Source organism: Apiospora marii (assembly GCF_038362585.1).
Source record: "Apiospora marii strain CBS 49790 chromosome Unknown utg000002l_segment0_segment0, whole genome shotgun sequence".
Classification (NCBI taxonomy): Eukaryota; Fungi; Ascomycota; class Sordariomycetes; order Amphisphaeriales; family Apiosporaceae; genus Apiospora; species Apiospora marii.
Genome location: NW_027117373.1, coordinates 5,059,722 through 5,079,661, shown reverse-complemented (window position 1 = coordinate 5,079,661; position 19,940 = coordinate 5,059,722). Strand labels below are relative to the sequence as shown.

General features: G+C 52.7%; 8 protein-coding genes across 8 annotated transcripts; 5 read left to right on the top strand and 3 right to left on the bottom strand.

Annotated features, from left to right (window-relative positions):
* Positions 1–175: 175 nt before the first annotated feature.
* On the bottom strand, positions 176–1,027 carry PG985_003327 (uncharacterized protein; the record flags this gene model as incomplete). Its single annotated transcript, XM_066823096.1, has 2 exons — positions 176–597; positions 649–1,027. 2 exons carry the CDS (start codon positions 1,025–1,027, stop codon positions 176–178), a joined length of 801 nt encoding a protein of 266 aa, XP_066690528.1.
* An 860-nt stretch (positions 1,028–1,887) lies between these two features.
* Positions 1,888–3,855, top strand: PG985_003326 (uncharacterized protein; the record flags this gene model as incomplete). The annotated part of the gene is made up of 1 exon (XM_066823095.1): positions 1,888–3,855. The coding sequence occupies one exon, from the start codon at positions 1,888–1,890 to the stop codon at positions 3,853–3,855; it is 1,968 nt and encodes a 655-aa protein (XP_066690527.1).
* Positions 3,856–4,522: 667 nt separating this feature from the next.
* PG985_003325 (uncharacterized protein) lies at positions 4,523–5,146 on the top strand (the record flags this gene model as incomplete). Its single annotated transcript, XM_066823094.1, has 1 exon — positions 4,523–5,146. The coding sequence occupies one exon, from the start codon at positions 4,523–4,525 to the stop codon at positions 5,144–5,146; it is 624 nt and encodes a 207-aa protein (XP_066690526.1).
* Positions 5,147–5,958: 812 nt separating this feature from the next.
* On the top strand, positions 5,959–7,290 carry PG985_003324 (uncharacterized protein; the record flags this gene model as incomplete). Its single annotated transcript, XM_066823093.1, has 1 exon — positions 5,959–7,290. The coding sequence occupies one exon, from the start codon at positions 5,959–5,961 to the stop codon at positions 7,288–7,290; it is 1,332 nt and encodes a 443-aa protein (XP_066690525.1).
* A 727-nt stretch (positions 7,291–8,017) lies between these two features.
* Positions 8,018–8,848, top strand: PG985_003323 (uncharacterized protein; the record flags this gene model as incomplete). Its single annotated transcript, XM_066823092.1, has 1 exon — positions 8,018–8,848. The coding sequence occupies one exon, from the start codon at positions 8,018–8,020 to the stop codon at positions 8,846–8,848; it is 831 nt and encodes a 276-aa protein (XP_066690524.1).
* Positions 8,849–9,191: 343 nt separating this feature from the next.
* PG985_003322 (mfs multidrug protein) lies at positions 9,192–11,352 on the bottom strand (the record flags this gene model as incomplete). Its single annotated transcript, XM_066823091.1, has 9 exons — positions 9,192–9,233; positions 9,294–9,369; positions 9,421–9,451; positions 9,527–10,040; positions 10,119–10,539; positions 10,592–10,724; positions 10,786–10,866; positions 10,919–10,948; positions 11,016–11,352. Coding segments are annotated over 9 exons (1,665 nt in total), but the record flags the coding sequence as incomplete, so codon positions are not given.
* A 1,280-nt stretch (positions 11,353–12,632) lies between these two features.
* Positions 12,633–17,233, top strand: PG985_003321 (uncharacterized protein; the record flags this gene model as incomplete). The annotated part of the gene is made up of 3 exons (XM_066823090.1): positions 12,633–13,860; positions 14,078–14,115; positions 15,074–17,233. The coding sequence occupies 3 exons, from the start codon at positions 12,633–12,635 to the stop codon at positions 17,231–17,233; spliced, it is 3,426 nt and encodes a 1,141-aa protein (XP_066690522.1).
* Positions 17,234–17,662: 429 nt separating this feature from the next.
* On the bottom strand, positions 17,663–19,117 carry PG985_003320 (uncharacterized protein; the record flags this gene model as incomplete). The annotated part of the gene is made up of 3 exons (XM_066823089.1): positions 17,663–18,527; positions 18,583–18,902; positions 19,049–19,117. 3 exons carry the CDS (start codon positions 19,115–19,117, stop codon positions 17,663–17,665), a joined length of 1,254 nt encoding a protein of 417 aa, XP_066690521.1.
* Between the last annotated feature and the right edge of the window lie 823 nt (positions 19,118–19,940).

Below are 19,940 nucleotides of genomic sequence, written 5' to 3'. Positions count from 1 at the left end.
ATAGGCATACCATAGTCATCATCAATGCATGAGACGCAGCTGACCATATCAATTCTATCATTGTGTTCTGCAATGCATCGACTGTACAAAACATTCCAACTTGTCTATGCCGCCATTCCGTGACTCTTGGTAGAGTACACCACGATAAGGAAGTGAACCCTCCGATCGTTCATCACTAAGAAGTGCTCATTGCTCTGAAATGCAAGGCTCGGGTGCTTGTCTCTTGAGCAGACAGCTGAATGCACCGGGCCATGCCACATTGGCACTGATATCCATCCTGTGTATCCACCAACTTCCGACTTTTGAGGGCTCCCAAGCAATACCACGATTCAGGCTCGCCATTTGCAATGACACCCTCCAGCAAGGTCCATGAGTTGCCGTGTAGGAGAGTCGTGAGCAAATACCCTGCCACGTCCGCGTACTTGAGTTCCTCTTGATTGATGATCTTAACCGTAGAAATCCACTTTGAGACTCGCAGAATCGTAGCCTTCTGCGCATTCAGGACAACACCCCCCTCGCCAGCTTGAGAATCGGTGTCGGTGGGAAGGTTGTGGTTCTCTTCCATCATCCCAATACGCTCCTTTTCTTGTTTCTCACCTAGACATTGTTAGTCAGCTAACTCTAACCCTTGTTCAGATCAATACATACGATCGGTAGTATCAGAGGCAGTCTCCCGGGCGACCCCGTATTCGCGTTGTTCCTCGAGAATCTTCAACAACGAAGGCAGCCAGGTATCCCAAGGGTCATCCGATAGCTCAGGTGCAGGGAACAAGGTGCAGAATGCTTCCATCTGCTCTCCTTGCGTTAAGCCTGAATTACTGTACGCTGATCTCCAGATGAAAGCATCCACATGCCAGGCGGCATATTCGTGCGACCAGCAGCCATTCATGGCAAGATGACGCTTTCTCGGATCTGTCACCACCATGTCACCGAGAATGTTAAAGAAAGCTTCATACTCGGCCTGGGTCACCAAATTGTGTAGCGCGAGCCGAATCGTCTCCGCGGGTTCGTCATTGGTATGAGGCATGACTACCAAAGCTATGGCCATAACCTTTCTGCGGCGGGCCAAGGCCGACTCGGTTCTGAGATACAGTGGAGGTAAAGGTATCGTCATCGTCTATTGCTATGTCAGCTTCCAGTTGTTAGCCAAAGTGAAATTTACGGATGGTTGCAGTACGGGTTGCAAGAGTACCAAAGCCTGAGACATGATATGGAAAAATGTTTTTACCTTCAATTAGATCTCATAGACTGTACGACAAGGACAATTTTGGCGATACCGGTGATAACGAGAGAGGTGTGAGAGAGGACAGGAACAACAGTAGGGATTTGCTAGTTGTGAGGTGTGCAGGTGGCATATGGACAGGTGACAGCACGTAATTAGGTGGCGGATGGATCAATCGACTTTTGCAAATTGAACTTGCCTTGGGAGGCACCTGCCTAATGTGTTTTTGTGGTCAAAAGCTGGAGATCAAAGATTGATTGCCCACTTGCTCTTCACCCACTACCAAACAAACAACTCAAACACCCACCCCGCGTAGAGTTGCTGCCAGTGGCCACAGCACCTGCAAGGAGATGCAATTGCTTTTTCTGCAATGAATATTTCCTTTTTGACCTTCTCTCATCACAGAACATTTTTAAGGGCTTCCCGCTCTTTCTATTCAGATCACACCCAATCTCGGCTTCTCGGTAGCCTGATTCGACAGACTGCATCAAGCCTTTCCACGTTATCCTTGCCCTTGGGGTTGATGGCATCTGGGTAAGCCAAGACCACAATCTACAGGGAAATGTCTTGCGCACTTGTTCACATCTTCTAACTGGCTGTTTGTAGCGTTGCTCGTCACGACATCTACCAACATCGAACCTGAATTAACTGAAGGTCAGCAAACCATGTCTTCTCAAGCTGGCCCCAAGCCGGCGGAAGCCTCGCACAATGGGCAGCCCTCGACAAAGCGAATATCCCTCCCTCCCGAGATCCATCGCATGATCTTCAGCGCCATTGACGATCCAAAGGACCGTACAAAAACCACCCTGAGTGTTATGCTTGCAAACAAGGAGCTTCACGGATTGTGGAAGAGATTCCTTTATGAGGACAACATCAACAATGGGGGATCCAGTGCCTTGGTGTATGCAGCACTCCACGGTTTGCACCAACCAATCCGTGACATCTTCGGCGTAGGCACTACGGCGGAAGGTAAAACTGTCAACATGAATTTACACATCCAAGACTTCGCGGCCCGGAGTTGGTGCTTCGATCCCACAAGAGGTGACGGCTATATGGACCGGAAAAACTGTCTCACACCACTTCATGCGGCAGTATCATGCTGTGACGAGGAAACAGTCCGCGTCCTCCTCGAGAATGGAGCAGACGTCAATGCAGTCGGCTACGGCGATGAGTACGACGTGTATCTGGATACAAGAAGTAAGCCAGAAGATTGGGATTGGTACGACGAACCCCGCGTCCGTGCAGGTGGAAATCAGTCAGCTATCCATGTAGCGACTTGCCAAGGCCACCTTCCCATTGTCCAGCTCCTGGTTGATGCTAGAAGCACTCTCCTATGGGATCCCACGCAGTCAGAAGGCTTCACTGTGCTACATACCGCTGCATTGTGTGGGCATGTGCACTTGGTCCGATACTTCGTCACGATGGGGCTTATTCCAGTGGACATCCAGGCGCCTTACTTCAGCAAGAAACAAGGTAAAAGACTGCCGACCTTGCTTACTGCCGCACAATGCGCTGCACAAACAATGGCAGGGAGCAAAATATTATGGGTCTTCAGAGAGCTCGGCTCTGACATGAGTCTTGTCGTTCTGTCACTGCTCCAGTCCCATGCAGACCCCAAGATGACCCAAGACAACCAACCCCCTGCAGATACAACCATGGCCCGACAGCTCCTCACCCAAGCTTCATGGAAAGTCGATCTCAAGACAAATGTCCTCGAATGGAATGGGGGTAAATATAGCCTCGCCGATGCAATCCTAGAGCTATACCTGAGTTCGGACAAGCGCAATGTAACTTTCCAGGCACCGCAGACATGGCGCGCGATTGTCCGTGCCGCGCTTGCTTGTGGTCTTGACACCAGCCCTTTACAACGCCAACCCCTCAGATGTCCTGAGAAATCGTCACTGGAGAACTGTTTGGCTTTGTTTTCTGGCGAGAAAGGTTTGATGCTGATGGAGATCATTCTGGAACTGGAGGCACAGGCTCACACAACCCCCCGGCACTTTAACTTCAAAGATCATGGCAATTTACTATTGCTACATTCTTTGACCGATGCATTCCTTCGAAGAATGCCCGGGGGATGGGTTTGGGAGCAATCATCTCCACAAGATACAGAAAGACTACTCAGAACGAGCTCCACTTGGGATGAAAGAAGTGAAGTGGTCGAACGGAAGGTCCAAGTGCTTCTTGGAACCGGCGTCCAGGTAAAAGGCGTAAATGATTACGGTTGGACGTGTCTCATCACTGCCTGCAGCATGGGCGCTCCTTTAACTTACTCGCTCAACCTTATGAAAATGCTACTGGACGCTGGTGCTGATCCGAACGAGACGAACCAAGTCACCTCGGCCCTCAGCAACGGGAAGATAAGAAGCCCCATGGCCGTTTGTTTCTCCAAGCACTCCTACGAGGCTTGCAAGCTTCTCCAGTCATACGGCGGTACTCTGCACAAAGATGATGATCTTCAAATGATTAAGGGTTGTATTGAAAAGCATGCGTCTGCTTTCCTTAAGTATCCGTATCGTTATGGATATACTTTCCGGTATACCAGTGATACTTTAGGGCGTGCTTCCAGTAAAGAGACACGTGAGATGGATCTCTTCAACGAACTTGCCGCCCAAATCAAGCATGATAGATAAATTGTTAGAGCGTGGTTGAGTGGCAGCAAATCGCTAGATGGCTAAGACGAATCATGCCCCCAGAACGTTTTTCTTCCCAGTGTTTCATAATCAGCTTCAAGCATGTCCCCTCTGTGAGTTCACTGGACCACACCCTGTAGCAGGTCACCTTTAGAAGCATGACCTATCAATCACAAGGCAGATGGACACCTTGTGCTTAATGGCCTGTCACTCTCTACTTTTCCAAGGAAGTCAGTACTTGCATTGGGGCTACTGAAACCGCACTCAAAATGCTGAAATCTCCTCCACAGCAGTGTATCGATACATGAGATAGATCATCCCGGCCTATTCCATATTTCCTCCGCATTGTCCACCACGATTCCCCACCAACGAGCAGCAACCAAACACTTACCAGACAGCACATCCAATCAGCCTTTGATTGCCCATTACTCGAAATTGACGACAGGACAATGTGCAGACAGCAGCCGTAGCAACCACGATAACGAAAATAACCCTTTCAGCTTGTTTTCGTTTCATCGCAAGGTATAACTACATATCCATCTCCCACTCTTTCATTCCTTCTATCTTGAGCTTCTCGGCCACCACGGCTTCAATAGAAGCTTTTAGACGAGGATTACCACTAACAGACGATTTCTCAAGCAGGCCAACGAAAGGAACCTTTTCCAAGATGTCGCACTCTCCCATGGTTCTCACACTAGAATCAGCCAAAACCCGGCGCCAAGAGATCCTAAAAGTCGCAACAGACGAATGCGCTCTTCGCGGCTGTACCGCGAATCGAGCTAGCCAAGAGATTCTACCGACCCTCATTAGCCAATCCGAGATCAAGGTCCTCACTTGGATGGTGGGCTTGGAGGAGACGGACGATCGTCGCCACGCCGCCATGGCCGGATTCATAGCAGAAGACTACATTGCCTGGGCCGTTGATGCCTGTTTGTGGCACAAGCTACAAGACGACAAGTGCCACGACATGCCACACATCCAGGCAGCATTCTCCGAGTTGTACTTCGTTCCTCAGCAATTCCAACCCCCTTGGACCAACTGGGTCCGCGAGACTGTGGAAGTGGAGGAGATATCCCGGTCAAACAAGATGAAGAGTCTCATGGCGCAGTCCAGACTCCTTAGGGGGCATCTCACTGCCACTAATAGAAGGATTGGCCAGATGGCAAAGGAGATGAAGAGACTCCAGGCGGAGTCGGACCGCATCAAGGGCGAGCTTCATGGCAAGGAGGCTGGAGCAAATCAGCTGGCAATCGAGTTGGAGATGGGACCGGCCACCTGGTTTTATTCCTAGTTATCGTGTCAGGTCACTCATCCTTACGCGAAAGACCCGCAATCTTGGCTGGACGGCACACTGAATGAAGCCTTGGTTGGACTATGGATCAGTGAGATAGGACATGTCTCTGTACACGGCATGAGCGAGGCATCTAGGCAAGGCAGTACTTGTACAATTACATAAAAAGTCATGTAAGGCAATAGTTTGCTCGCGTTGTTGTTATCTCCTAAGAGAATGCATTTACAAACCCAAGTATGATGTCCACATTCTCTTTGAAATTTTGCTGCGACGCGTTTGAGGCTTGACTTTACTAATCCTCCAAACTTTCGGGTATCTGCGTCCAGAGAAGGATGTAGTCGATTTAATACCTGGTAGCTCTGAGGCAATGCAGCGCTCGACAGGGATCAAGGATAGAGAGATGACCAATGGCACAGCACGCACGCTGGCTGGGTAACCCCATCAAAGCCGTTTGGATGCCAGAACGACACATGCTGGCTAGCAAACTCGAAGCGGTTACTTGCAGAACCACATCAGGCACCTGTGTAAGGTACCTCTGGTAATTACACGCCCATGTACGTACTCACCTTACGGTAGGAAAGCATCCCGAACGCGTATCAACAAAACTTCTACTCCCCTCGCGATTAAAAACAAACTCCCCAAAACCAAAGCAGCAGCCCGCCATCCCCCAATTTTATTTGCAATCATTTTTAGTGCCCTCGATTTTACAAATTTGCAATACAATTTCGCCAGAATTTCAATCATGGCCCGAGGGCAAAAGCCGGGCGGAAGCCTGCAGGAGGGGCATGACAAACGCAGTAGAGGGAGAAGAGATGCAAGGCGTGGCAAACGCGGTCGGGGGTGGCTCCACGCCTGGCAATGACGGCACGGATTCCGTGGGGGGATTTCTGCAGGAGCTCATTGCTATTGCTTCACGAAGAGATGAGGGTGCGGTTGACCAACCTCGAGAAGACCGGCACGAAGAAAATGAACCCGCTCGTCCTCCAACTCGTGACACTGCTGTTGTGAGGAATAGCCCGCAGATGCCTCGGAATCTGCCCCATCAAGCACAGCCGTTACACAATGCGAGTAAGACGCAAACACAGCCTTCGTACCAGTCCACCCAGATCACCCAAGAGACAAAGCGAAATCTCCGAGAACTTCTCGTTCGAGCACGCCGCGCTCACATCGCGTCCAACGAATCAGCCAAGTATTCCGAGCAAGAAGCAGCAACAGAAGAAGAGGTCGACGCTATGCGTGAACTGGTCTCGGAAGAGAATGCAATTGGACATCTGGCCGTCGAACTTAGTGGCAACATCTCATCTCACCCACAGGAGGCGAACAAAAGCAATCGTCGATGCTGGGTCTGCGAAGTCGGCACGCACTCGCCCAATATGTGCATGCAGGTCCTGCCAGGAACAGGCATGACTCTCGTCTGCCCGATTCATCCATGCGTACCGGGTCATGGCTTAGATGACTGTCCTCATCTCTTGCAGTTTCTCTCCAACCCGAAGCTGCTCAAGAGTCTCTACTGGTGGCTGGGTCCCGAGCGAAAGGAATTACCGCCCATCTACACCGAGACCCTCGATATCAACGCACTGTCGCGATGGCTAGGAAAGCCCCTGGACAACTTGCCCTGGAGCGTCGAGCGCTCTGCTGCCCTGTGGAGGGAACATGGGGACTGTCTCAAGAAACGCCTGGATTATGACGTGGCGCCTTCACTACCCGAAGGCTTTGCCGAGCAAAGTCGTAGCATGGTCACTGCCCCTCAAACGCTGCATGGTCAGGAGCCGAAGCATGGGAACATCCCTTCGCTCATCCGCCATTTGAGAGCCAAACGGGATGTAGCTCGTCTCACACGATCGGGGGCTCTACAAATGACAATACCTGTTCAAGCGGTATCTGCTGTTCCAGTACGAATCAAAGTCGAGCAAAACGATGACGCCGCCACAGAAGTACTCTCCAGCCAGCCGCAAACACCCAGACAACCGCGTATACCCGCAGCATCGCGGGATGTAGGTCATGGACAAACAGGTCAGGCAACCGGCCTTGTTCCATTTGACATTGAAGATATTCGGCAGCTTTCGTTTGAGCCCTTTGCAGATACAGCGCTGGTCTTTCTCTCTACATGGAGACCTACATGGAGCTGGATACAACGGGACTAATGGGTACTCCCAGCTAGTCACTTGGTTCTCTTCCCTACTGAAGCACTATGTCCTTGAGTAGGGACCTCTTGTCTGGAACGACCCCCTTTGGGATGACTTTAAATGTATAGCTACGTACATATACGTACAGATGGCCCTGCATGGGATCTTATGTAGCACACTTGATGTAAAAGTAGTGACAGGTCTGGATTCATACAGAGTAGCGCAGGCTGGATAGACCAGGAATCAATAGAGGCTTATAAATAATAGATACTCGTCTGTATGTGGCAGACTGCTCCCAGGATACTGCCTGTAGAAATCAAAGGTTTTCGTGAGATGTGCTGGGGTACGGAAGGCTTTGCCGGGTGTTGCATGTTTTACAACTTCGCGTTTTCCCAAGTTTGCAGCGCCTCTCTACCACATCGAATTCTCTACTTACTCAAGCTCTCGTTTTCCCAAATTTGTAGTGCCCAGTTTACTTCAGCTTCTGTTCCTCAATACCGCCTGTACCTAAGTACATGTACTCAGGTAGTTGTTTGATGTAAGCTGTTTGTTTTGTACCTAACCCGCCAAAAATTCTTTCCCACATCTTTCCACATCCTCCCACCTCAACCTTTTGTTCACCAAAGCGAGCTAGCATCATTCCACCAGCTTCTCACTTGTCATTTGTATTTCTCCTCATCGGGAATTGTTTCGTAACAGCCGCGAACTCTGCAATTCCACCACACCATATCTCCAGCCATTTGCAATGGCCGACAGTCAAAAGCCAAGCGAGAGCCCGCTGGGTGGGCAAAGCACGGATCCCAGTCAGCGCAGACGCGATGTGGCTGGTCGAGACTCATGTGCATCTCGCGATGCTAATGCAGTCTTTCCGGAATATGATATCTACAGGAACGGGAGGCCAGCTGGTGTGACATTCACCGGCCGTAAGCGACAACGGATCATAATAGACCCCGATGACGCTCCGCCCGCCAAGGTCAAACCTACGTCACGACGCGTCAAATCTGCCGCTCCGCCCGCCAAGGTCAAGCCTTCATCACGCCGCGTCAAACCTGTCGCTCCGCCCGAGAAGGATATCTGCTGGGTTTGCCGAATTGGGAGGCATTCGCCCCTGCGATGTATGCAAACCTGGGAAGATACTGGCATGACCGCCGTCTGTCCCATCCACCCAGATCAGAAAGATCACATCTTGGATGATTGCTATGAGCTCTTGGTGTATCTATCCAGCCGTAGCCTTCGGGAGCGGCTGTTTCATTGGATGTGCTTTGAGCGCCAAGGTATGCCCCCAATATACACAGAGCTTATCGATGTCAACGAGCTGGCCAACCTTCACGGAGCGTCTCCTGATATCAGGCCATGGAGTGTTGGTCATTCCAGCGAACAGTGGCGTCAGAACCGGGAGTTGCTTACGGTTCAGCTGGACTATCCAGACAGCACAGACATCCCGGTTTGCTGCAAAGAGAAGGACCGACAGAATGTCGATATCTTCCAGACCGTAACTGGTAAGAGACCAAAGTACGGAAATCTTCGCTCCCTGGTAGCTCATCTGGAAGCTGAAGGGGAGCTGCGCCAGTCCTAGTTCCTGGATGTGTCCTTGCTTGTACGTTGCTAGATAGCACACACGGCGATCAAATGTGACCCTCATTCTACTTGTTTGCAACTAATGGCGAGCAAATGCAGCCACAAACGTGGCTGCATAATCTTTTTCCTCGGGACCCAAGTGAGAACTAACCACCGGTCCTACATCTTGGGTATTCTGTCTTCCAGAAGGAACTGACTCTACCAGAAGCAAACGTGCACACTGATCGTCTACTTACAAAGCGGTACGACGATCGTCACTTACACTCCTGAGTTTCATAGACAACTCCAACATGGAATAATTGACGGCCTCTTGCGTCACATTGTTCTACCCTTTCTTCTCGCTACGGTGCTCCTCTTGTGTGAATGGTGACTCTCTCAGGTTTCTGTGATTAATCAAGCCAACAAATTCTTTCGTACAAACTGTTATGCCCTTCCACACGCACTGCATTGCTCGTTCTGCTGCCAAGCCATTTGATAAGGCGCATGAAATCTCTTTCCACAGTCTTGGCGCAGTAATGCCTCCAAAATGTGTCTGTCAAGCACTCGAAGTTTGACTTGTCCATCACATACCCGCTCCTCAAACTCGTATTCATCCAGGCCACTGTAGCCACTAGTTTACAATTCTTTCCTACCGAGTTTCTAATCTATCCTAGCACTAAGACTCATCGCTACGTACCTCCTAACCCTTCATCTTCGTTATCAGCCTGCTGACCCTTTTCCGGAACCCTGATAGCGCACACCGACACCAGAGTCAACCAGTAGAGCAGCGCGACCAGAAGCAAAGGAGCCCCGAGCCAAAACCCGCCCTGCTTTAGACCCCAGTCGAAAGCGACGGCGATCAAGGGGCCAGCAACCACCGCCCCGACGGACGCGCTCAGATTCATAGCCGAGAACAGAGTACCCGCTATCTCGGCCGGGCCGAGCGTCATGAGCAAACTCTTGCCGACCGTGACGAACCCGTTCCCGAGCGCAAAGACGACAAGAGAAATCACGACGAGGACGGTCCCGTTCGAGATGCACAGGAGAAGGGTACCGATGGTCATCAAGGCGGCGCTCACGCGGAGAAGGAGGAGGTCTTTGCGGCTGGTTGTCACCCCAAACCTGGAGAGCAACACCTTGGTGAGGAGGGGTATGATGAGCAGCAATACAGCAAGGGTGACGGAGGGTCGTATCGTCAATATGGAGGTTGCCTACACGCAGAGAGTCAGTCAATCAGTCCTGCTCGAGGTGGGAAGCAGATAAAGTCACAAGGTTTCATCGAGACTTACATATGGATAACTCCACCCGAATCGCTTACGGAGATATTGGAGCTCGAAGATCCCCGCTATCGTGCCAACAGTAGTTGCGAAGAAGCTGAACATGAGGGGACCGACGTTCTTGATGCCGAAGAGGCGCGTCGTTGACTGCCAAAAGACCGTCATCATTGACGCTACCTGCTGTCGCAAGACTCCAGGATTCCAAAAGCCGGACTTGGTTGTGGTACGAGTATCAGTTTGGTCAACAGGGTTTGGTCGTTCGGGCAATGTCTCCGGCATCATCAAGAGAGTCGCAATCGTGCCAGCTAGAAACATTGCGAAGCCCAGCAGAATCGGTAACCACGGGCTCTTGAGCATGAGAGCTGACCCCAATAGGGGCGCAAAGATTTCGCAAACAATGGCCACCGATGCCACTCTTGCAAACAGAACTGTTCTAATAGCGAGTCAGCCGCCATGATTGAAGTTGCCGTCAAACAGAAACCGACCTATTCTCTTCGGGGTAAACGTCAGAGAGCGCCGTCAGCACCATGGTCGCGGCGACGGCATCGCCACCCCCGAGAATTCTGAAGAGAGGCGCCGCCCATATCACCCTCAGAGGAATGCGACCGGATTGCCAGTCTGAAGAAGATTAGCCAGGTCTGGTCTGGGCAGTACATCTGAAGCGAGTGGTGTTACGTACTAACAAGAAGTCGAAAGGCCTCGCATAGAAGCATGCCAATGGTAGACATGAGCAGGACTTTCTTACGGCCGATGCGATCCGCTATGGTTTTGAGTCAGTCATGTTGCAGATCTACAGGGTGACATTTACGAACCTGCTATACCGTATGGTAATGCGAGAAACCCTGGCGAGGGATTAGTTATGTCGACTTGTGGCAGGAAAGCTGTCATCGGTCGTTTGACAGTTCTTACCTGGTAGTTGATGGAGAGTGAGATAGACCTGATTGACAAGGCTTAGCTCTCGCTGGATTTCATTCGCTGTGCAGTCGCGTTCAATCGAACTGGCCGCCGTGGCTGCCAAAGCCCGATGTTCAAGCTCGTCGTAGTAGGTTTTGCAGATAATGTCTTCCCGGATGCCCGTCTCAGGCGCCATGCTCATGTATTCGTAGAAATACAAGACGCACACAAACAAGATTGCCCCGAGCTGTGTCTTGAGCTGGATGCTTCTCTGTCTGTTCGACGAGCTGTCGTTAGGCGCTGATGCGTCGAGGGCATCGTCTCTGAGCAAGACCGTGCGCTCATCGGCTGAGCTGGGTGGATGGGTAGGCATAATCGGATTGCACGCGATGCTTTTAATCAAAAATGAAAGAGAATCCAAACGGTGCACATTTTGACATTCTTTTGAAATGGTGATTCGTTTGCTTATCCTGAACCCCGATTGTGTCAGCGTCCCCAGAGTCCTGCATCGGCATAAAAGGGGCTGTTATCCCGACGTCACAGTAGGTATTCCGACCCATAACATCGGCTTTCTACTCCAATAGAAACTTGCACATGGTAGTTACCGACATAAGCAAGCGGCTTGCGCTGGTTCCCAATTGCGTAAGATGCTGCGCACCAATCAGCGCCCAACAAAGAGGGATTGGTTTCAGAGCTTTGGTCAGCCGGGGAGACAGAGGAGGGTTAAGAGAGTGACTGCATGTGCATCTCAGCAACTCGGCCTGGGCAAAGGTGTATCTGACTCACCTATGTGAGAACACAAGGTAGACTCATACGCTGCAAATGCGAGGGCAAACGCTCTTTGTAAGTTGGGCGATGATGCAGCATCGGCAAATTGAATCACAGCCTTGCTGAGGATGACAAAAACTACTTACTATAAGGCCTCTCTTTCAGAGCCCTCAGAAACTTCTGTTGCCCTTTCTTCCTAGTAGATTACTCTCAAACCCAAATTGATATTCCTTCTGGCAATACTCAAAAGCATATATACAGAACCAAAAAGGCTTGCATGCTGCCATGCCGACCTTTCGCTTTACAGACCAGGACAGCAACTTCACCTGTCTCTGGGAATGGTCACCCACCCACGATCGAGACCATGACTTCAGGATCATTGATCTATTGATCCGGGAAGTCCCTGAGAGTAGCGCTCAGGCGGGCATGGTGACAGACAGGCCGCCATATTGTTCTAGCCAAGACCCGAGAGGTGTATTGAAGCACCTTGCCAGCAAATCAAGAAGCATGAGAAAGCCATCCCCAGACGACAATACCATTTGCAAGTTGGTTGTTGTAACTCGTCCTGGATTCATCATTCGAAATGACACTCTACAATATCGCACCCTTGCGTGGCGCTTCGATACCCAAAACATAGATTTTGGGTCGCCGGGGGAACATTTCGGACCACTGGAATTCGTCGGCGAAGACACCGTAGAGGTTGTCGCAAGTACCCATGCTGACGTCGACTTTCTTATGATACTGAAGAATGTCTTCGGCGCAGTGGTTTTCTGCCCAGACTTGATGGGTGGGCAAGAAATCGACGAGGCTTACAAACAAGACGTTGACATGGAAATTGCCAACAGACTTTGCTCCCCCTTGACCATGGCCCATCCATTGGTCAACAACCGGCTCGTGGTCGCGGCCCAGCACTGTACAGGGGAAGTAGTCGACATCCTCGCCACTGCATACGCACTTGGCATTCGTATTACACTCCTGTGCCCCCTAGAGGAGTGCCCTATTCCTGCAGAGGACAGGGCCGGTCTCGAAAACTACATTTACATACCGGAGCTCCAAGACGAGTCGGTCTCCGAAAGAATTGTCACCATACTCGCGTCCCAGGGACCATTCCAGGGCATCGCTAACTTCGTGAATGCGTGGGCAGCCATGACAGCCAAGATTGCACGCGAACTAGGCCTCCGCTCCATGTCTCCTAACGTGGTGCATCGACTTCTCGATAAGCACACGATACGCCAGTTCTGTCGAGCTCCGTCTGACACTGTGCGAATAGACACACAAGGAGAGGATCTGGAGGACTTGGTGCGTCTTGAAAGACACCTTGAAACCCCAGGTCTCCTCCCCGAGTACCCACTCGTCGTGAGGCCCTGTTTCTTTGGTATCAATGTGCTTAACCGTCTGGCTACAACTAGTCGCGAGCTCACCCGGGCTATTGGTGCGTGCTGTATGGGATTTGAGCCCGGCACCGGCCTTTTCATCGACTACTACGAGGGCGGACCCGAGGTTGAAGTCTACTTAGCTTTGCAGGACGGCGAGGTCCTCTTCTCCAATGTAGTCGACAGTTTCCCCACCTCAGCCGACCAATGTCTACCCAAAGACCAGAAGGACGAGTACTTCAATCTGCCAGAAGGCCACTTCCTGAAGACAAACTTGATGTGGCCTTCCCAACTCCCCCAGAAGGAGCAGGACCTCGCCCGCGACACAATGTACAGGATCCTGCTGGAGATAGGTGCTCGCGATGGTGTCTTCCAGACCCGGGCGCGGATCCGAAACTCGTCAGTTCACTACGCGGACAGCGGGGGTCTGGTTGATCTGGTCCCCAGAGCGACGCCACCGGAGGAGGAACCGTCCGTTCTGGCATTGGAAATCCTGCCGCAACCCTCGGAGGACCTCGCTGTCTACTGGGGTGAGCGGCTGGCTCACGGCGTGGACTACTATGCCCTGCACATGCTGTGCGCGCTAGGCGAGCGGGAGCGGTTCCGGGCTCTGGCCCGACCATACGGCTTCGCGGGCGGAGCGGCACCGGTCTGGGTGGACTATGTCTTCACCAACGTCGGAGCAGGTCTGGGCCACCCGGAGCTCACCGAAGGCCTCGGTGATGTCTTGAGGAGAGAGCGGCCTGATCTTCGAGAACAAGTCAGATTCATGAAATACTGGAAGTCTGCAAAGGTCAATATGTGGGAATGCAAAACGGGGATATTCGTGGTGATCTCAAGGGTGTCCAGGAGAAGGGCATTGGAGGTTGCCACCGAGATAAAGGGGATGGACAAGATTGAGACATCAATGTTTTTCCCAAGGCCGGAGTTTAGTAGTCTTTGAGACAGTACCAGCTACCGATGTTTGTAGCCGAGTACTTTACAGGATGGTACCATCAGATGTTGCCGACTAGATAAGACTGTGTGAGGTTTTCGGAGATAGATGCAATGAGTCGAAGTCGCATCCGTTAGGTTTGGTTCAATCAAACAATGATCCATTGACGGATGTAAAGAACTTATGTGTGGTGGCTTTCATGCTGCATTTGAATTCCAGGTAGTTCATAACTAAGGTAATGAGCTGGCTGGTTGGCACTTTTATATATAGCATTTACCGTTACATCGATTCTTGTGAAGCTCAAGAAGCAGCTTGTCATCACCCTTCCAACCGAACTGATTCACTGAGCTCTGTGCAAGTATCGCCATCACCTGTCGGTCACCCTTGGCTGAGATACTTCCATCAGGCAAGCTTTTGGGTCGACTTGATTGTTTCGCCGCAGAGTAATTCCGGTTGGACGCGCCCTGCTGGCATTGGCATTTATTTCGCCGCAGAACAAGATCGAGTTGCATTATTTCGCCGCACAATAATTGCGATTGCACACGTCCTACTCGCATTGGCATTCCATATGTGCATCGATTTCTTTTTGCACGGCGTTTCTTGAGCACGACCACTAGAACGCTCACTCGGTCGTGTCAAGCACCAACACTGGAGCACACAGTCCATCGCCGCAAGACCTATTTCCTTTTGCACCTCTCTTTTGCATCTCTTTTTTTGCATCTCCCTTTTGCATCACCCATTTGCATCGTTGATTTGCACATTTGATTTGCACCTCTGATTTGCATTTCTCACCACACCAACCATCAAGATCTTGGGTCTCTTTGTTCAGGTCATCACACCTTTCGGCGACTTTTCTCCTCAAAGCATCGCATTGCTCGCCCCGACTTTCGCATTTGCTCGTTATTGTCGCCGAGTATCCATATCATTACCAACATGGCTTCCGCTCGCAGCGGTAGCAGCGATCCCAACGGGGATGGGACCCCCAGCGCCGTACACAGGTCGTGCGGGAGATCAAGGACCACTTCCGCGCGAACGGTTGCGACGAAGAGAACTTGGGCGCGGCGCTCCTTGAAATATTTGATTTCAGCTACGATGTCTTCCTCGACCAGGTCGCTTCCAATCCTAGTCCGGAAGCCGGCGTGCTCCGAAAGCTGGCCATGGAGGATCAAATATCTGGCAAATTCGTCTCCTGGAGTGTCGAGAAGATCGCCTGGTCCACCGCATTCGCCGACCATAGCGACACCGACCCCAAGAGGGAGGCGGAGGAGGACCGGATGCTGAACATGAGGTTCCTCGAGAAGTACCCGAGGCCTCAGGATTCGAGCTTACTCCCGTGGGATCCCTTATTCACTAAGGCACTCCAGGCCCGTCTGAGTGAAGTGAGCATCGAGGCACCAGCTGGTGAGTTTCATCCTTATTTCTATCACGCCGAGAGAAAGAACAACAAGCTGATAACATACATGGCAGACTCTGATGGAGGTGCTGGAAAAACCTCAGAGCAGTCATCTCTGGATCCAGTTACGAAGCCGGACGAACAGCGTCCCAATGTTGGTCAAGGAACTCTGGTCAATCAGGCTGCCACACCGTTGCCTCCGGCTCAGGCTCCAACCCAATCCTTGGAGCACGCCATTGAGCCACGCCTACTCAGTGTCAGCGTTGGTGAATCTACGCCCGCCACTCGATCCGCAATGCCTACCGCTCCGACCCAAGCACCGATTCAGGTTTCGGGACTCGGTCGATCGGCGACACCGGCAGCCCCGATCTCGACTCAGGCATCCACAGCTGTATCGCGGCCCTTAATGGACATGAGCCTAGTCGACCCCGCCCTTCGGTCGGCGACGCCCGACATGCCAACCCAGGTACCAATTTGGGCTTCGGGACCGGCCATGGGACGCAGCTTGGACGGTAACATCACTCGATCGGCGACACCAGTTGCACATATCCCAACTCCTGCAGCCGCAACTGCAGGACGCCCGGCCATGAACAACAACCAATTCCCTCCTGTCACCCGGGCGATGACACCTATCATCCAAGCTTCGGGGCCAGTCATGTCGCCACGCCAGTACGCCAACATCAGTCAAGGTCGAGTGACTCCTTCTACTCGATCCCCGACACCGGTGGCTGAGATCTCCCCTGCATCGCGCCCACGCGGAAACATGAGCCAAGTTGCCCTGACCACTCGCGCATCGACTCCCATGGCTCCAGTTCAAGCAGCTTCGGGACAGGCACTCGCATCTCACCCAAACGGTAACGCCAGTCAATTCACTCCCGATGTTCAATCGATGATGACACCGATGGCTCGGACCCAAGCGTCCATCCAAGCCTTTGGGCCGACAACCGCGACGGGTCGATGCAACTGGGAGCTCAGCCATGCTACTCCCGCCATGCTGAACATGCCATCCATTAATCCGGTTCAAACGCCGTATCAAGCTTCGGGACCATCAGCAATGGCACCGGGCCCACGCAATTGGAACCCTGGTCACTTTGGTCCTGTCACCCAATCGCCGTCGCCCATGATGTTACCGACTCAAGTCCCGACCTTCGCCCCTCGATCGGCTACACCCATGGCTCCCGTGGCTCCTATGGGCCCTCTCCATGCCGCCTATCAATCAGCGGCTCCCATGGCCCCCATGGCTCCCTTGACTCCTTTGGATCCAACGGCTGCTCCTCCGACCCCCGCCTCCCCCATGCTGCCTCCCACCCAGCAGCCCCCTCGCCGCCGCCGCGCCTCCTCCACCGCCCCCGGCCCCTCCAGCAAGAAGAAGCGCAAGACCGCGCACGAAAAGGAGGCCGAAGAGGCCCAGAAGAAGATCGTCCGCCAATCCGTCTTCGACACCAAAGCCGCCAACGCCGGCCAGAAGCAACTGACCCGCCAGGAATTTGAGGCCGAGGTCCTCGCCCGGCAGGAGGCGATGTCCGTGACCGGCAAGGTCGGCAACCTGATCGCGCTGGCCCAGACGCTCGACGTGCCGTGGCGGGAGACGTACCGCTGGACCTCGGCCATCGACCGCATCCTCGACGCGGAGCGGGACAAGCTGCTCAGTACCCGGCAGCAGCTGCGCGGCAATAACGGACAGCAGCAGCAGAGTGGTAACGGGCAGCAGCAGGGTGGCAACGGACAGCTCCAGGGCGGTAACAACGGAACGCCAGATAGCTAAGGAGCTGAACCGGGGATCATACCTCTGGAGATTGTTGTGGATACTCGTACGAGAGCGATAAAGGTTTACTTACGAATAGTATAGTGAATGCAAACAGAGTCTCGTAAATGAACATTCAAGGCTATGGACTGTGTCGATGTGGAGCATTCACCAGTACAGCATATTAGATTGTATCAGCATCATGTATTGTTGAGGGTGATCATCTATGTGTGTTATGTGAAACGTCGTCGGGCCTACCGTGCCTTTTTGTCGGCGGCCCACTGAAGACTCGTGTTAAATGTAAGGGAGCTTTTGCATACAAGAAGCCAAGGATTAGTCAATTAAAACAATGCCAACTACTCTGTCTGTCCTGCTTTGTATGTCCGCATTACCTCCTCGGTCGCAGGCCAAGATCCGCTCAGCCCAGACACGTAAATCTATACCTATTCTCTACTGTCCCAACAAGTCGGCCGCGATCTTATCCTTATCTGCCTGGGTCAGGTCCTGCTTGTTCGCCTTGTCGGCCATGCTCTGGTCGAACCTCCAGAGTCCTCCGGTCTTGTCTGAGTCGCCGTTGGGCGCGAGACCAACATTCTTGGCCAGAGTTGACAGAGCCGCATCGGTTCCCTCGACAGCCTTGAAGTAGCGTCTTTCCCAGTCGCGGCCTTCAGCCTGCTCCTTCTTGCGCATGGCTCGTTGCGCGTTCTCGATCTTCGACTTCTCCTTTCCAACAGAGTCCATGTCTCCGCGCGCGATGCCTTCAGCAACCTTGGACCAGGCACGGCGGGACTCGAGGGGGTGTTGTTGCTCGACAGGTGCGACAATCAGCTTGGTGAGAGGGTTGGCAGCCGGGTCCCAGGACTCGATCAAGTTGCTGCTCGAGTTGTGCTTGGCGCCACCGGTGTGGATCTCGAAAGCCTTGGTCCATTGGCCCGAAATGTTGTAGAGCGCCTCCTTCTCCTTGCCAGTCGGGTGAAGCACTGCGGTGAACGAGTTCTTCTTTCCGCTGAGCCAGCCCTTGCCGCTGTAGTCGACCTTGGCGGTGAAGCCGGTTGACGAAGTGATGTACGACGCGCCATCGAGCTCAATGAACGGCGATCCGAACAGGAGGCCTTCGACGTGGAGGGACGGCAGGGTGATTATGTAGGTGTCCTTTTGCTCCGGGTTGCTCGGGTCGGGGACGGTCAAGACGGCGTGGCCGATCTGCTTGATGTTGATCGTCTTGGAGAAGGAGGCCTTCTGGGCGTTGTAGCCCTCGAGGTGGACATTGGTCTTCTTGTTGGTGATGCTGTAGGCGGTCGCGGGAGGGTGGTGGCTGCGCTATGATTAGTCATTGCTGCTGACGCGAAGAGGGGTAGGAGAAGCCGTACTTGACCTGCTCGCTAATCAACTCGGTGGTGCCGGCGGCATCCTCCCATTTGCCTAGGAACAGCTCGCCCAGGAAAGGGTTCAGCGGCTTCTTCTCGTTGCCATACTGCTCGCTCCGGCTGGCGTACTGCTGCTTCAGTGTCGTCAAGAACCACTTGAGCACGAGCAGCGCTCTTTTGGCGGGATCCTTTTCGTTGGCCGGGGCAGCAAAGACGGTCGGGTGTTCGCACCAGTAGGAGCTGAACTCGGTAAGACTCGTAGACGAGAGGATGAAGGGCGGCGCGGTCAAGGACGACAGATCTCCATTGAAGGACGCGATGGACTAGGTACAGGCAAGCCCGAAAGTTAGTAACTTAACGAAGGATCGGTAGCTTTGCAGAAGCTGCACAATACGTAGCAGCCGTCACATAACCATGCTTGGCACATGCATGCCGTCACTCGCGTCGTGTCGGTGAACTGCAGACATACCTTGATAAATGAAGACCAACTGGCGCCGCTGGCCTGGGGATTCTGAACTGGGGTCTCGCTGTCTGCCATGTTTGATTGTAGGGCCTCGGTGGTGACTTGGGAACAGTCTGCGACGAGAAATGGCCGTTCGGCGAGGTGTATTATTTGTTAGGTAGTAGGGGAGAAGCGCTGAAAGATCCCCACTGAAGTAGGCTGGTAGGTGGACTGGGGAATGAGCCGTTGATATCGAGGTTGGGTTGATTTGATAGCTGAGCTGCACAGGGATACGTCTTCTTTACGAAATAGTTGGAGACGGGGACTGGGAGGTTCCACACTGGAAAATGGGAAGGGGTCCAAAATATTCGAAGGGTTTTTAGGCCGGGATCTGGAGAATGGGGGGATCAAACCGACTTGAAGCGAGGACCCTGACGACTTGGGCAGAAACCAAGAATACCTAAAGGTCAACTATGCAACGAACCTCCCCTATCTCGACTATTTACTTCCCCTATCGAGACGGCCGCGGCGCGTGGCGCACACATCAGACGAGGAATCTGACGTACCATCTCATGACGTAAAGATCTTGACCTAGCTGCCCGGCTTCCAGGCTTGCACGCGCGACTGCGGGGCATCTCATCCTGCCAGTACCAGCCACGATGCTACCACACGCACAGCCCGATGTGGCTGGCAACGGTGTAGCCGGGGCCGTCGGGGCGGACTTTGCTAGATTAGAACTGTTAGCGCCCGCCTCACTGGGGGCCTAGCTCAGGGGCACTTTCATCTCAATCTCATCCAATCACACTACTACTCATGATGCGATACCAGAGCACCTTCGTACGTTATCCACGACCGAGATAGCGAAATCACCATACTGGAAGTTGCGCCGATGCTGCGTGCGTGGTGTAGAATTACCGTC